The 16,852-nt window shown below is 47.3% G+C and overlaps 3 protein-coding genes across 3 annotated transcripts; 2 read left to right on the forward strand and 1 right to left on the reverse strand.

Moving 5' to 3' along the window:
* Window positions 1–43: 43 nt before the first annotated feature.
* Window positions 44–6,562, forward strand: kat14 (lysine acetyltransferase 14). The gene is made up of 10 exons (XM_054778795.1): window positions 44–299; window positions 478–599; window positions 682–803; window positions 876–1,048; window positions 1,137–1,568; window positions 1,642–2,192; window positions 2,255–2,388; window positions 4,494–4,669; window positions 4,751–4,941; window positions 5,014–6,562. Exons 1-10 carry the CDS (start codon window positions 44–46, stop codon window positions 5,185–5,187), a joined length of 2,331 nt encoding a protein of 776 aa, XP_054634770.1. The 3' UTR covers window positions 5,188–6,562.
* Window positions 5,476–12,702, reverse strand: dzank1 (double zinc ribbon and ankyrin repeat domains 1). The gene is made up of 21 exons (XM_054778796.1): window positions 12,120–12,702; window positions 11,886–12,005; window positions 9,613–9,760; window positions 9,452–9,527; window positions 9,339–9,372; window positions 9,105–9,214; window positions 8,964–9,034; window positions 8,760–8,877; window positions 8,587–8,700; window positions 8,419–8,502; window positions 8,212–8,334; window positions 7,846–8,001; window positions 7,574–7,751; window positions 6,650–6,753; window positions 6,458–6,565; window positions 6,312–6,372; window positions 6,208–6,233; window positions 6,040–6,117; window positions 5,837–5,964; window positions 5,680–5,754; window positions 5,476–5,617 (listed from the first exon to the last, which is right to left on the reverse strand). The coding sequence occupies exons 2-21, from the start codon at window positions 11,992–11,994 to the stop codon at window positions 5,500–5,502; spliced, it is 2,019 nt and encodes a 672-aa protein (XP_054634771.1). The 5' UTR covers window positions 11,995–12,005; window positions 12,120–12,702; the 3' UTR covers window positions 5,476–5,499.
* On the forward strand, window positions 12,613–16,579 carry polr3f (polymerase (RNA) III (DNA directed) polypeptide F). The gene is made up of 9 exons (XM_054778797.1): window positions 12,613–12,677; window positions 14,885–15,002; window positions 15,067–15,134; window positions 15,224–15,291; window positions 15,361–15,473; window positions 15,595–15,738; window positions 15,813–15,920; window positions 15,983–16,174; window positions 16,256–16,579. The coding sequence occupies exons 1-9, from the start codon at window positions 12,616–12,618 to the stop codon at window positions 16,331–16,333; spliced, it is 951 nt and encodes a 316-aa protein (XP_054634772.1). The 5' UTR covers window positions 12,613–12,615; the 3' UTR covers window positions 16,334–16,579.
* Window positions 16,580–16,852: the final 273 nt, after the last annotated feature.

The raw sequence follows: 16,852 nt of genomic DNA on the forward strand, positions 1-16,852 counted from the left end.
AGACCTGAGAATGACCATTGTGTCTCCGTGTAGGAGCTGGGTCATGGACAGCAGTGGCGAGCTGGGCACTGGCGAGGATGAGGCTGCGTGCACGTCTGCCTCAGAGGGTCTGGAAGAGGGCGAAGTGGAGGGCGAGACTCTATTGATAGTGGAGTCGGAGGACCAGGGCTCTGTGGATCTATCACATGACCAGAGTGGCGACTCGCTCGCCAGTGACTTAGGCGAGGAGGCGGACGGAGCGTGGGCCTGCGAGGATTTGGCATTTTACTGCGAGCGCTGCCACAAGTGGATCCCTGCTGGTGTGCCTTCATTTTTTTCTTCTTTTCGTCTGTTGTGAGCTGTGGGTAGCCTTAGTAAGACAAAGTTAGCATAAGTTTGGCTAAATTAGCCTGGTTAGCCTTAGCCGGGGGGGGGTGTTGAACACAAGCATCAGTGTCACTAAAATGCTGGTAAAGCAAGGGTTTGTTTTTTGTTTAGCTCATCTCCGTGGCGACCAGCCCAGCTACCTGAAAGGAGACAACTTCTTCAAGTTTGTCTGCTGTGACTGCTCCGAAGATGGCAAGGAGACCTTCGAGAGGATGCGGCTCACCTGGCAGCAGGTTACCTGATCACTTGACGGTCCCCCCCAAACCCCCACCCCAGGTGTCCTTGCAGTGTGGGGTTACACTTTGTGTTTCTCAGGTGGTCATGCTGGCCATGTACAATCTGTCTCTGGAGGGGACTGGACGTCAAGGTTATTTTCGCTGGAAGGAGGACATCTGTGCCTTCATCGGCCGACACTGGAACTTCCTTCTCGGATCGAGGTCACTTCCTGTCACATGAGGCCACGCAGATGACAACCAGGCTATTGCTGACGCGCTTTGGTCACCTCACAGGAAGAAGACGTCAACGTGGTGGAGCACTGTAGCCGGCTGTCTGTCGGTCGGGAGTCCTGCCTTTTTCCGCTCAGGAGCACAGGAGTTCAGCGAGCCCGGTTGGTGGAAGCTGGTCCACAACCGACCTCCGACCCTGCGGCCAGACACTGACAAATCCAGCACTAAGGTCAAAGGTGAGGTTGGACGTCGCTGATTGTCATTTGCTTATTCGATCTCCACCTTTGTCCACATCCAGGTAATTTTCTTGTTTTCGACATACAGCGTCCAAAGCGGCGTTGGAGCCCATCATCACAGTGGAGGGTCTGAGGAAGCGCAGCACCAGAAACCCGGTAGAGAGCGCCATGCAGCTGAAGGAGAAGCGCTCACGGACTCAGGAGGCCAAAGACATTCGCCGTGCTCAGAAGGAGGCGGGCGGCTTTACGGACCGCAGTGCTTCCTCCACGCCAGTCAAAGTGGGCGTAGGCCGCGGCGGAAGCGCCGGTCGCAGACCAGACCTGGTTCTGGAGAAAGGCGAGGTCGTTGACTTCTCTTCCCTCAGTTCTTCAGATAGAACTCCGCTGACCAGTCCGTCACCATCACCCTCACCGGATTTCTCCGCCCCTGGAACCCCGGCCTCCCATTCCGCCACTCCCAGCCTGTTGTCGGAGGCGGACCTCATCCCGGACGCCATGCCGCCTCAGGCCCTCTTCCACGGTGAGTTGACATGTAGAGGTCCTGACTCGCAGACCACATCTACTTTGAATCATGCTGTTTTGGTCGCACCCAGATGATGAGGAGATGGAGGCGGATGGGATGATTGACCCTGGGATGGAGTACGCCCCTCCCCCCGCTACCATTTTCATTGGTCGCAAAAAGCTCCGCCCAGCACCGCCTCACATCAAGCATGAGGAGGACAGTGAGGATGATGACGGACGGGAGCGCGAGGATGACTTGGAAGAAGCAGTCGGCCCACCTCTTTCTAGTGGTGCCAACGACAGGTCCGAGCGGAGGATGGCCGGGCGTTGCGAGAAAAGTGATGGGGGTGGTGCCCCACAGAATTCTCATTACACGCCTCTCAGCCTGTATGAGGAGAGGATGCTGCGGCGGCGTTTGGACACATGCCCTTTAGCGTTAGCCGTCACGCCGCAGGCCAAACGCCTCCACCGCAAGCTGTTGGTCCGTCAGGTCAAGAGGCAGCGAGGGCTCCCCCTGCTGGACATCGACCGGGCGGTCAGCACCGCCCTCAGCCTGATGGGAGGAGTCTACAGAGCTCTGGAGGTCGGCGGAGGTCAATTTGCAACCAACAGACAGGAGCTGCGTGTACTTGATCGCTTCCAGGTAAACATCACGTGACAGGAAGACCAAATGCACAGAAGCCTTCACGACTTGTTTGTCTGAAGGTGAAGGGGTCCACGAGGAGGGGCTGCCCTGTGCAGCGGGTGTCCTTCTGCTATCGACTGATGGGAGCAGACGGTGGTTTGGAGCAAAGCATCAAGAGCCCTTACACGTCCCGTCTCCTCAAACCCTACATCAGGTAAAGCATCACATGACGAGCACCGCTCTCTGATTTATACAAAAAATGGTTGGTTGGTTGGTTGGTTGGTTGAATTTATTTCGAACACGCATATGTCCAAAAAGGAGTAGGAAGAAGCAGAGCTTATTTAATCCTACCCCCTCTTCGTAGCACATCAATTGCTAATACATGTGTGTACATACAAACACGTGCATACATACATATACACCTACATCTGCACCTACACAAGTACGCACATATTTACATATACAGTATACAGGTACACAAATGATTAAAAAAAAAAAAGTTTTTATTTTTTTTTCCCTTTCTCCATTTTTTTCCTCCTTCTCCTTTCCTTTTCCCTTTCTATTTATCCCGTCCTTTCTCTCCTGTTGATATCCACATCGTCTTTAGTGTTGCACTGCTAGTGACGCTGGGTTTGTATACAAGTTCCTTTTATTTATTATGTCGAGGTTATTGCTGTGGAATGTAGTCCTTCTCTGTCTTGTAGGGTGTTTCCTCCATTATGCTTATTATCATAGTCATATAATGTTTAATATGCATCCAGATCACTGATATCTTGGACAACAAGCACTCTTGCAACTCCTGGACTTCCTTTTAGTTTGATGTAGATTTTCCCGTTAGTGCTCCAAGTGTTTTGAATCTTTCCTTGCTTCCTCAGGTCTCGTGCTTTCCTGGCGATGTCGGAATTGCGTTTTGTGAGATGCTCATTCATGTAGACGTTGGTGCCTCTTAGCTTCTTTCCCTGTTTCAGCAGTGCAGTTTTGAATTCCCTGTTGGTGAACTTAATGATGACAGGTGTGGTGTTGTTCCTGCCATGGAGTGGGACGCAAGTGTCAATACTGTTGACATTGACATCCACCTCCTTCGAGTGTAGGAAGTTAGCAATCTGCTGCTTTATTGAAGGAACATCTCTTGACTTGGGTGTGATTTGGAGCCCTGTGAGGACCACATCATTCATTTGTGCCATCTGATCCACCTCGTCAATGAAGTTTTTAATTTGCTCCTTGATATTCTCCTTTGCTTCTTTCTCTTCCTCAAGGGTGGTGCGAAAGTCAGCATTATCCTTCAATAGTGCCTTGATATCATCCTGTAGAATGTTGATATCATTGCATAATGCTCTATTTTCTTCCCTGGGGTCTTTAGCGTCCTTAAGATCAGTACATGAGGTGGCTTCCATATGGTTTATACCCTCCTTGAGAACAGTGCACAAGGCAGCGTTATCTTCCAATAAAGCCCTGATATCATCCTGCAGAACCCTAACATCCTTGCAAAATGCTGTATTTTCTTTACGGTTTATCGCTTCCTGAAGAGCAGAGCGCAAGGCAGCATTGTCATTCAACAGTACCTTAATGTTGTCCTGCAGAGCCTTGAAATCTTCCACAGGGTATTTAACCTCCTTAAGAGCAGCACCCAGGTCTGCATTTTCATCTTGCAACTTCATGACCTCTTTTCTTAGTTTTTTGATATACTTGTTCTGTGCTCTATTTTCTTCCATAATGTTTGTGATTGACTTACTCTGTACTCTATTTTCTGCCATAATGTTTGTGATACCATTCCTTATAACTGCATTTGAAGCTGAATGTTTCTCTGCCATTGAATGCAGTTTCTCAATTGCTTGCATTATTTGTGGTAGAGTGATCTCTCTACCCTCCAAGGAACTCCTTGGAAGCCTTCCTAAACTCTTGGTATCCTGGAAAAAGGGCTTCTGTTTTTATGTCCATGTCAGAGCCTGAATCATTTTCCTCTTCGAGTTCAGAGCCAGTATCATTTTCCTTTGTGTTTGACATTGTTGCTAAGCAACCTCTTTGAACTTCAGCAGTTCGCTAACTAGCTAGACTTGCTAGCAGGTATCAATACTTATATCTGTATCTCTCGACTCTCCAAGTTAAAGGAATTCAGATGGGGGATTCAGCCATCAGCACTGATCCTGTGCTCATGAAGTGTTGTCAGGAAAGCACCAAAATAGTTAAAATTTCCAGTATCATCAACAGAGCTCCTGCCATACACGTCCTTCCCCGTCAAGGAAAAAAAAAAAAAAATGTTCCTCCCATAAGGTGGCGCTGCTGCATGCGTTGTTTTGACCTTTGACTCTTAACTCGTAGGCGCGACTACGAAAGTCGGCCGCTGAAGATGAGGCTGCTTACAGAGATCCGAGCTCGTCGTCGTGAGATGGAAGGAGATTTTACCCCCGAAGCAGACACCCCCATCGACTACTGCTATGTGCGGCCCGACCACATACCCGCCGTCAACGCCATGTGTCACGAGCATTTCTGGCCAGGTGAGCCAACAGGATGCAGGCGCAAAGCCATGAGGCTGTGGTAAGCGCGGGTCCTACATTTGTCTGCGTCGCCCCCTGCAGGGGTGGACCTGTCCGAATGCCTGCAGTACCCGGACTTCAGCGTGGTGGTTCTCTACAAGAAGGTGGTGGTCGGCTTCGGCTTCATGGTGCCTGACGTCAAGTACAATGAGGCCTACATCTCCTTCCTGCTTGTGCACCCCGAGTGGCGGCGAGCGGGCATTGGCACCTTCATGATCTACCACCTCATCCAGGTGAGCGCCTCACCGTGCACATATCGCCACCATTGTGTCTTCCTGCATGTTGATTGGCGTCGCTGCTTTCAGACATGCATGGGCAAGGATGTGACGCTGCACGTGTCGGCCAGTAACCCTGCCATGTTGCTCTACCAGAAGTTTGGCTTCAAGGCCGAGGAGTACATCCTGGACTTTTACGACAAGTATTACCCGCTGGACAGTAGCGAGTGTCGACATGCTTTTTTTCTACGACTGCGGCGCTGATGACCATTGAGGGGGCATTGTAGGAATAGGTTTGTTGTAACAGGAAGACTGTGTTAATAAATAGAATGATGACATTCCATTTGGTGACATGGTGTTCCCATGTTCTACTTTTTTTTGTTGTATGAAATAGTTGCCATTTTTCCCTCTGTAGCTAGTGTTGTGGATTACCAGCAAGTCAGCAAGCCCCGCCCCCTCCATAGAAATGAAAGATTCCTTTTGTTAGTTTGACGCAGGAACTACGTGGTTTGAATTCATCTTTTGGCTGTCAAGGCAACACCTGTGCATTGAGGTGATTTCTACAAGGACATGGGATCACTCATCCGGTCCGGTGCCAGCGAGCAGAGATATCATGGGTTCGCAGCCGGTCCTGGTGGCCACGTCGCAGGCCGTGTGGCCATTTTTGTTGCGCAAGCCGGTGGCGGCCTTGCAGCTGAAAGACACAAACAGCGAGTGTGACATCACGTCACATGGCTACAATATGTTCTACACTACCTGAGCAGAACCTCAGCACACCGCAGACCTTCAGAACCCAGCGCGGCAGCCTCGTGCAACGCCGTGTTCTTCAACCTGGGGAGGAGACCACGTGATGCGCACATATTAGCTCTGATGCAAAGAACGCAGTGATGTCATCGTCCTGGCGCCATCTTACGGTCCGGATCGCTGGTCCACGTCCGCGCCGGCCTGCACCAAAACAGGAAGAACCTCGTGATGACCGTTGGCGGTGGCTAGGGCCAGGGCATGTCGGCCATCACTCCCGCAACAGCGTGGGTCCGCTGCCTATGTGAACAAGACGGCCACCCAATGGCGGGCAGGTGAAGTGAAGGCGTCTGATTGGCTGAAGGTGCTCGTTACCTGATCTAAGAGCTGCTGGATCACGTCTACGTGACCACGTGCTGGACCCACTTCCTGCAGCAGCTGACTGTCCCTCACCTGATGCCCACAGCCAATCACAAAGAGACTTTCAGAAAGAGGGAGAGGCCACACCAGAACACCTGTTTAATTTTAATGTTGGTATCTCACCATCATGTTTGTTTTTCTTCCACTTCCTGTCAACACAAAAATAAAAGCACAGTGTTAAGTTGCTGCAGCGTCACGCTTGCATGATATCATGCGAACGTTCTCACCACGGCGGCCGGGGTGGGTCCGCTCTGTCACGCTGCTCAAAGTTTCACCTTCAGAACCGATCTGAAACCCGACAGAAGAACAGAACAGAACCGCTTAACCACACACCTCAGCAATGTGCTTTACTGTCAAGAGGCTTTGAACTCACACGTCTGACTTCCTGTCTGATTTCCTGGCTGCCTTCCTGCGAGGACACCATGAAGCTGATGGTCACACTGACCTCATGAGCGTCTTCTTCAAGCACTGCAGACACCATCTGAGGGACGGAGCGCATGCACACAGCAAGTTAAAGCACGAGCTCGGGCTCTGATGATTGACACGCTTTGCTTAGCTGTCCTACCCTGCCGAGGCGAGGCTCTCCCAGCAGAGTCCTGAAGGGGGCGTTGTTCTGAGCAAAACTCCTCAGGTGAGCACACACGTGATCCAGCTGCTTCCTCCAATATCCTGAACACACCTTTCGCTGCTATCAGCAGTATCATGCATATGATCACTGATAACAATGGTAGTATAAATACTAGTAGGACTACTAGTAATAGTAGTATCAGTGGTGGCATCAATAGTAGTGCTGCTACTATTAGTGGTATCAGTGGCAGTATCAATAGTAATAGTAGTTGTACCAGTGGTAGCATTTGTCGTATCAACAGTAATAGTTGAATTCATGGTATCAGTGGTAGTATCAATTGTATTAGTAGCATCAAAGGTAGTATCAATAGTATCAGTGGTGGTATCAAAAGTAGCATCAATGGTTTCAGCGATAGTATCAATAGCAGTAGTAGCAGTATCATTAGTAGTCTGAATCGTAGTATCAATTAGTAGTCTTTATAGCATAGACATACAGTAGATAGACGCTACATCGAGTGGGTTTTTCACGTCAACGTGATTTGAGAAGACTAAATACATTGTTTTTGGCGCCTAACTGTTTCCCAAGTATATTAGTGCATGTGTGAATGTATAAACCAGAGGAAATTACTTAAATGTCTTTGTATACAGGAGCTTTATGAAAGTACTCTAAGTACTTGTATATTTACTTGTATTCATTTGCAGCACAGCCTTGACACATCCAATATGGCTGCGACGCTGACATACAGCTCAGCGCTCGATGCGGATCTACATATGTCTATGATTTATAGTCGTATTTACTAGTAGTCAGTGCTAGCATTAATAGTATCAATAGTAGTATAAGTGGTTTCAGTAAGAGTACCAGTAGTAGTATCAATAGTAGCAGTATGACTGGTCGTAGTCGTAGTATGAATGGTAGTATCACCTCTTCCTGGGCTGATGGCAGTGTGTGGTGGTTGGTTGATGGTTTGCTTTCTGCTGACATTCTGCTGCTGCTTTCTGTGGAGCTCAGTGGCTGATGGGTAATGTAGTCCCACAGTCTGTGTGTGCCGCTCCATAGTGGGCGGGCCAGACTTCCAAGAGGAGGGCGTGGTTTGAGCAGCCTGGTCTCACACACACACATACATGCATGCACACACACAAATATGCATGGGGTGTAGCTGGTGGGGTGTGCTTGGAGGTGTTTCTGTGGCACACCTGGTTAGTGTCAGCGCCCCCTGCAGGTGGTATGACATCATGACAGCAAGTCCGGGGAGCGTCCAAGAAGGCGCCGCAGGCTGAGCAGTAGATGGCGTGCGGGGGTCCACTCGCGCCACAACGACGACACAACACACTGCTGAGAGCGTGTGTGCACTGAACATACATGTGAACGTTTGTGGGCTTGTTAGCATTAAGACGGGCTAGCAGTTTGGAAACACGTTAGCTTGTCTACTTCCTGGCTATACAAAGAGCAACGCTGATCAACTTAGCTTCCAGTCGCAAAATCCAAATTGTTCATTAAAACTATTCCTTTACGTGTGTGTGTGTGTGTGTGTGTGTGTGTGTGTGTGTGTGTGTGTATACCTTGCAGCCACACCAGTCACAGTAACGTGCGTCGTAGCTGTTCAGGCGTTGGCATTTGGAGCAGGTCACTTTCCTGTGGTGTGGCGATGGGACTGGGGGGGCACCGTTTGTCTCCAACGCTGTCTGCACCAGAACAACACACACACACACGCACGCACGCATTCACAAATATACTGTGTATTTCCTTGTCAAATGAGTGTGTGTTACCGTGTGTAGGCGGGTTTCACAAGCCAAACAGTTTGACATGTCAGGTGGATTTCCTCGTCCACAACACACACACACAACATGATCCTGACACACAACAACAAGGAGTTCAACAAAGTGCGTCTTCAATGTCGTAGACACTCGTATGTGTGTGTGTGTGTGTGTATATACCTGCAGTTGGAGGCTGGACTGGGGGAGGAGCTGCTGCTTGATGGAGGCGTGGCATATCAAACAAGCATGCGTGTTGACAGGAACTTGAGTGTTACACAACACACAACACACCAGCTGACAAACACAAACACAGGTCAGTGTGACATCATCATCATCATCATCAGGCACAGTACCTGTCCTCCTTCAGCAGGGGGCAGCCTGTGTTGCGGCAGACGAGGCAGCGCGGCGCCACACTGAGCACAGAAACTAGCAAACAGGTCTGAAGGTCGAAAGGTCAAACAGTGTGCGCACCTACCACGACGAGACACACGCACACACAAAGAGGTAAGATACTTCGTGCGAGCTGTGCACGTGTGCGTGCTCAGAAGCGAGCATACCTCAGGAAGTCAGTCTCTCTTTGCACGCGCGCCGCTTGCGTGCTGCTCAGCTGCTTCAGCAAACCCGCGCTCTGACACGCAGGAAACACTTCAAAATTAAAGCATGCAGGCTAAATGACTCACGTGAAGCAGGGCGTTTACCTCAGACTGGGTGTGTGGAGAAGCACTTTGAGTGGTATTGGGCAGAGACGCACGATTCTTGAGGAAACGAGGAGCAGCTCGAGGAGAGGCGCTTCTCGCCGTCTTCGACCCTGAAGAACAAACGTAACATCTCACAAAACACTGTGCGAAGCTAGGTTGAGGGACAGAGTGGAAACGTTAGCCAGCTAGCGTTACCATGTTGCGTAAATAAGCTAAGATTTGTGACTTTGTGACCTTGAGGCGAGTGTGAAGCTGCGATGACGTCGGCCTAGAAGATTGGCAAGATGTCGAGCGAGGTCAGTCAGCCTGATCGATCAATCCCACCGTGTTCATTGATGACTCTTTACCTGCTGCGAAGGCTCCTCCTCTTCATCCAGTTGGACCAGGAAGACTTTGGTCACGATGGCGCTCTCTCGGCCATCGCTGCGGACACGTGTGACGGTTGACAGGAAGTGACTTGAGCTTTTGCATGTTAGCTTAGTCAAGCCCAAAGACATCATCGTGTTACCTGGTGGCAGCCATCGCTCTGACGCACACGCGGCCAGCGGGCAGCTGGAGTGGCTCACGGTACCGCTGACTGACACTTCCTGACCCGCCTTGATCGGCTAGTGGCTTGGAGCCGTCAAGCGTGAAGAAGACATGTGCTTCACGAGTGTCTGCATGGGAGCACATACACATGTGCGGGGTGTCATTACGCCATCTGTACCAGAAACGCAACCGGTTCTACGCATGTGCAGAACGCGTCGACATCCGGGCGGCCTCTTTTTCGGCCGTCACGTGTTACGCATGTGTAATCAACGCCATTCATCGATCTATTTTCCGGCAGCAATATACGTCACCCCCCTCTTTTCTTGGTTCCATAAATTATTTTACTTTTTTTTCGCCACTGAAAAAATACAGACGAAAGCATTTGCTAGCAAGGTATGTTTGGATGGATGGTATTTCTCCGTTTAGACAAAAAACAACCTTTAGCTGAATCCTCTAGAACAGGGGTCACCAACGTTTTTCAAAAAGCAGGCTTGCGGGCACCTCATGTGGTCGTGGGGGGGCTACCTGGTGCCCGCGGGCACCACGTTGGTGACCCCTGCTCTAGAGTAATCCATTATTGCATTTTGTTTATGGTTGTTTACATTCCAATATCACTGCATTATATGTGTTGTTTTACTGTATTTATTTATGTCTGTTATACGTAACCAGATGTGACGTTATGTCTGCGCGACCTGCAAGTTTTTACATAGCTCAGTCTTGGTGAATAAAGATGATAGCAACATCTGCATGCTAAGAATGTCCTTTAATAAAAGTCAATAAAATAACCCCCAAATATACAGTATTAAATAGTGTTGTGAAAAAGTGTTTGCCCCCTTCCTGATTTCTTTTATTTTATTAGGGGAGAAAAAACCCAAATCTACATGGCCCTGTGTGAAAAGGTGTTAAAACATAACTGTGTTTATCACACCTGAGTTCAATTTCTCTAGCCACACCTGTTCTCAATCAAGAAACCACTTAAAAAGGACCTGCCTGACAAAGTGAAGTAGACCAAAAGATCCTCAAAAGCTAGACATTGTGCCGAGATCTAAAGAAATTCAGGAACAAATGAGAAAGAAAGTAATTGAGATCTATCAGTTTGGAGAAGGTTATAAAGCCATTTCTACATTAAAGCTTGTCTCAGTTTTGCCATAAAACATCTTGATGATCACCCAAGACCTTTGGGGAAATACTCTGTGGTCTGACGAGACAAAAGTTGAACTTTTGGAAGATGTGTGTCCCATTACGTCTGGTGTAAAAGTAATGCCACATTTCAGAAAAAGAACATCATAGCAACAGTAAAATATGGTGGTGGTAGTGTGATGGTCTGGGGCTGTTTTGCTGCTTCAGGACCTGGAAGACTTGCTGTGATAAATGGAACCATGAATTCTGCTGTCTACCAAAAAATCCTGAAGGAGAATGTCTGGCCATCTGTTGGTGACCTCAAGCTGAAACCAACTTGGGTTCTGCAGCAGGACAATGATCCAAAACACACCAGCAAGTCCACCTCTGAATGGCTGAAGAAAAACAGAATGAAGACTTTGGAGTGGCCTAGTCAAAGTCCTGACCTCAATCCTATTGAGATGCTGTGGAATGACCTTAAAAAGGCGCTTCATGCTGGAAAATGATTACAGTTGTTGCTGCTAAGGTTGGCCCAACCAGTTATTAAGTTTAGGGGGCAATCAGCTTTTCACAGGGCCATGTACTTTTTTTTTCTCCCTTAATAATAAAAAATGCATTTAAAAAGTGCATTTTGTGTTCAGTTGTGTTGTCATTGACTAATAGTTAAATGTTTTTGATGATCTGAACATTTAAGTGTGACAAACTTATATGAAAATATGAAATCGGGAAGGGGGCAAACACTTTTTCACACAGCTGTATCTGATGTATCGTTATTGACTCAAAATAATAACGACCACAGCACATGACGTCACAGAAGCACTGTGTAAAAATGTAGTATAGGAGGAAGTGATGTAGGCCTCGCACATGTGCAGAACCGATCACGTCAAGTGTGCCTTCATTAGCCACACTAGCTAGCATGAAACTCAAGCAGCTTTTTGGACTAATGCACTGTGGGTAATTAGGCTGCCATTCATCACAGCAGCGTCAGCATCAAATCAGATTGTGCTTACAGCACACAGCCACTAGGGGGTGTAGTTGCATATTTGCAGGCTGAGCATTGCTAGGATATGCCGTGCTGTAATATGTGTGAGTGTTAGGTTGAAGTAACAAGACTGTATGTGAGTGTATATGTACCTGATTGAATGCACACACGTGTACTCGTGTCAATGTGGTGCTTTACTCGTAGTCTGTCCCGGTGCATGATGGGAATGATGCGCGGCGCCGCCACTGCCCCTGCTGTCATGATGACGTCTGCTATATAATGATGATGATGACGTGAGGTCAACCTTAACTCTTTGCCAGCAGAACACTCTATGAAATTAATAATTGCGATTAATCGGAAAGAAACATGAAAACATGTCAACTTACTTTGAGTCAGTTGTTTTCGACTTCAGCACTTGTGTATGACTGTTCGAGTGTTGAGTTGTGTTTGTGTCACCGTGGTAACAGGGGATGTGCAAGTCGCGCTTGTTTCTGACACCGCTTTGCACTGCGGAGGGCGGGCCTGGTAGAGGAGCTACAACACACTCGGCACAACACCGGCCTGCTGCATTTGAAAAAAGCTTTGGTTTAAAAAAATGACTTCTATTTTTGTTTCTTACGCAGATTTTATCACAAGTTTAATGTTACGAAACCAAGTACTATGCTATAAAATGTTCGGTTACGAATTAAATAATGCTCGCAATTTTTGTTTTCTGTCAGGCAATATTTTGGACGTTCCTGTTAGCTTTTCAGGACCCCGGATAGAAGCATGGCAGACTAACTAGCAAGTTCGAAAGACGACACTAATTGTGAGAAGACTGACAATAGGCATTAGAGATCATAATAAGTACACCAATAATCTTGTGTAGAAGAAGTATTAAAGATGTCAGAGGTAAAAGTAAAGACGGAAACAAACACTTGTGAACCCGCCGAAGTTGAAAACAGGTCAGTGTTTTTAATCAAAAAAGAGAGGAACGCTGCAAGGACCTCCAAAAAGCTTAAAAGTTGTTTTGCTTTGGTCTCTTTTTCAACTGACGTTTCATTCTGCAATCTTCAAATGAGTTACGTTGTTGTTTTGATTCTACAGATACACGCTGCTGGTGTACTGTCTTGAATCATTTTGTGTGCTTCATGATGAACGTTATACTACATATATCATTAATATTACATACCAGGTGTATCATAAATAATACACATTAAATGAATGATGAATACGTCTTAGTCGTCTTCACCTGTGTTTTGTGTAATGAAATGAACATTTCAACTTTAATGATCATAACGTTGATGTAGCATACAATGATTGATAACGGTGCTTTTCAAAAAACTTCCCGTGGGGGGCATCAGAGATCTCAAAGCAGTGGTGTCAAAACTTTCCATCGAGGGCCGCATTCCGAAAAATCAAAGATTGTACGGGCCAGTTTTATATTTTACATTTTGTAAATCCATGTAGAAATGTAGAAAGTATATATATATTGAACAAAAAAGCAGCCTGCATCTCAGCTTTGTGATATGGATGACAAAGCATATTATTAGGATAAACCTTTTCCCATTAATTACACTTTTGTTATTTTTATTTTCCAAATTTACATTTTCTTTTGTCTTGTAATGTTATGACTTCAGTCCCATAATATTTTTACTTTATTCTTGTAATATTAAAAATTGCAGCTATATTTCCTGTTTTGTTTCTTATATGATAAATTTAGAAAATATTTTTTTCTTTAATATTTCAATCATCCATCCATCCATCCATCCATCCATCCATCCATCTTCTACCGCTTATCCGAGATCGGGTCGCGGGGGCAACAGCCTAAGCAGGGAGGCCCAGATTTTCCTCTCCCTGGCCACTTCGTCCAGCTCCTCCTGGCGGATCCCGAGGCATTCGGAGGCCAGTTGGGAAACATAGTCACTCCAACGTGTCCTGGGTCTTCCCCGAGGCCTTCTATCGGTCGGACTTGCCCTGAACACCTCCCCAGGGAGGCGTCCGGGAGGCATCCTGACCAGATGCCCAAGCCACCTCATCTGGCTCCTCTCAATGCGGAGGAGTAGCGGTTCTACTCCGAGTCTCTCCCGGATGACAGTGCTTCTCACCTTATCTCTAAGGGAGAGCCCAGCCACCCTACGGAGAAAACTAATTTCGGCCGCTTGTACATGTGATCTTGTCCTTTCGGTCACTACCCAAAGCTCATGACCATAGGTGAGGGTAGGAACGTAGCTCGACCTGTAAATTGAGAGCTTTGCCTTTTGGCTTAGCTCTCTCTTCACCACAACAGACTGATGTAGAGTCCGCATCACTGCAGATGCCGCACCAATTCGCTTGTTGATCTCGCGTTCTATCCTTCCCTCACTCGTGAACAAGACCCCGAGGTACTTAAAATCCTCCACTTGGGGCAGGATCTCATCCCCGACCCAGAGATGGTGTAATATTTCATCCATCCATCCATCCATCCATTTTCTATACCGCTTCTCTTCTTTAGGGTTGCGGGGGCATGCTGGAGCCTATGCCAGCTGACTTCAGGTGACAGGCGGGGTACACCCTGGACTGGTCACCAGCCAATGGCAGGGCACATATAGACAAACAACCATTCACACTCACATTCATACCTATGGACAATTTAGAGTCTCCAATTAACCTAACATGCATGTTTTTGGAATGTGGGAGGAAACCGGAGTACCCGGAGAACACCTCACTTTAGCTTTAATTTGATTTGTAATTTAATTTATTTAAAAAAAAAGTTCCTGATATTACGACGTTAGTCTTAACTTTTTTTCTTGTAATATTGTGACTTTATTCTCCCATTTCAACTTTATTCACATACTATTTAAACATTTTCCTCATAAAATTACTGTTGTTTTTTACATTTTTGCAGTTTGTTTTTCATTTTCTTGTTTACTTGTACTTTGAATGTGCCGTGGGCCAATTAAAAAAAAAAAACGTCATGGGCTGCAAAGGGTCCCAAGGCCACACTTTCGACACCCTCTCTTAAAGAGACTCACGGGATCTTGACAAACATAAAAACAAATCTTTAAAATGAATTATTGGGAGGGAAGTTTTCACTGTGCCCTTGATTCATGACCAAAACCTGATGACCTGATTTATAGTTGTGTGTGTGTGTGTGTGTGTGTGTTTGTGTCTCCGTGTATGTGCTGATCAGGATCAAGGAGCTTTGTCAGCAGTTTCCACACGGGATCACCGATCAGGTGATCCAGAACGACATGCCTCACCTGGAACCTCAACAGAGAGCCATGGCCATCAACAAACTGCTCTCATTGGTTAGTCTCAGCTCTGCTTGATGTTTGCGTGACCTGTGGTTCACCTCCATTTGACCTTTTCCAGGGCTTGCTGGACCTCCTGAGGAACAGTTCTGGACTTCTCTACAGGCTGAAGGACTCCCAGAGTACCAGGTAGGTGGGCCCATTGGCGTCATCTGCTGGCAGGGTACTGCTTAGACGGCACTGCTGATACACGACCAGCATGTTCTTGTGTGTGACAGTAAGATGAAAGGTTCGGACAACCAGGAGAAACTTGTCTATCAGATCATCGAAGACGCCGCAAACAAAGGTTGGAACGACACGTGTGTGCTGGTGCGAGAGACATGCACCGTGTGGTGACGTGCATGTACGTGTGCAGGTATTTGGAGCAGAGACATCCGCTTCAAGAGCAATCTTCCTCTGACGGAGATCAACAAGATACTGAAGAACTTGGAAAGTAAAAAACTCATCAAAGCTGTAAAGTCTGTGGCGGTGAGTCCAGCTTTGCACATCTAGAAACAAGTGGGACCGCATCTCAGTAATGTACTTATTATTACAAGTAGCAGGTGGCTAACATTTGCAAGTCCAAGTCTTTGTGTGTGTTTGTGTGTAGGCATCCAAGAAGAAAGTGTACATGTTGTACAACGTGCAGCCTGACCGCTCTGTGACAGGCGGGGCTTGGTACAGCGACCAGGACTTTGAGTCAGAGTTTGTGGAGGTTTTGAACCAACAGTGCTTCAAGTTCCTGCAGGGCAAGGTGTCGTGTCGTGTGTGAACAGCAGGGAGCGGCACAGTCTTACCCGTTAACACTAACCTTGTGCCGGTCGTCAGGCTGACGCGGCGAGGGACAGCAAGCAGAGTCCGATGGTGCAGAGGAACAGCTCCTTTGCCACCTCGCACGAAGTCTGGAAGTACATCTGCGAGCTGGGGATCAGCAAGGTAGCCCTGCCTCCTCACGCCACTCCACACGCTTTGACTGACAGCTGACTGTGCGGTGTCAGGTGGACCTGTCCATGGAGGACATCGAGACCATCCTCAACACGCTGGTGTATGACGGCAAAGTGGAAGTGAGCGTCATGGCCGCCAAGGAGGGAACACTGGGCAGCGTGGATGGACACATCAAGCTCTACCGCGGCGTTAACGCCATCATCCCGCCCACCGGCCTGGTCAAGACGCCCTGCGGACTCTGCCCGGTAACACAATTTCTTCTTGTGCTAATCCTGCAAGTTTAAAAGTCATGGCCATGCTTCATCTTGTCTTTACCTTTTTTTCAGGTTTTTGATGACTGTCACGAAGGAGGAGAAATTTCACCGTCAAGCTGCATCTACCTGGACGAGTGGCTGGACTTCTGACGTCGCCGATTATTATTATTATTATTATTATTATTATTATTATTATTATTATTATTATTATTCTCTTTTATTCCTGACATTCACATTATGACCACTGCACATAATTTCAGGAAGTACATGCAATCAAGCACTTTGATTATCAATAAAGTCAGTCATTGTGAACTTGTTTCATTTCACTCTTCTTGTGCTAGGTCAGGGGTCACCAACACAGTGCCCGCGGGCATCAGGTAGCCCCCCACGACCACATGAGGCGCCCGCAGGTCTGCTTTTCTTTCAGGCTTTCAGTTAATAATGTGAGAACACTAGAAAGAAATGTATTCTGAAATACAAAATGTGAGTTGTGGATACCAGAATTTTGTTCATGTTCTGGTAAAACAAGCATATTTCATTTGTTTGGGTTGAAAAAAGGTATGAAAATCATTTCTACAAAAATGAGTAGCTCGTGGCCATTTTCATTTTCTAAAAGTAGCTCTCGCAAGAAAAAGCGTTGGTGACCCCTGTGCTAGGTGATGTTAGCTC

The sequence above is a fragment of the Dunckerocampus dactyliophorus genome, chromosome 6, assembly GCF_027744805.1.
Source record: "Dunckerocampus dactyliophorus isolate RoL2022-P2 chromosome 6, RoL_Ddac_1.1, whole genome shotgun sequence".
Classification (NCBI taxonomy): Eukaryota; Metazoa; Chordata; class Actinopteri; order Syngnathiformes; family Syngnathidae; genus Dunckerocampus; species Dunckerocampus dactyliophorus.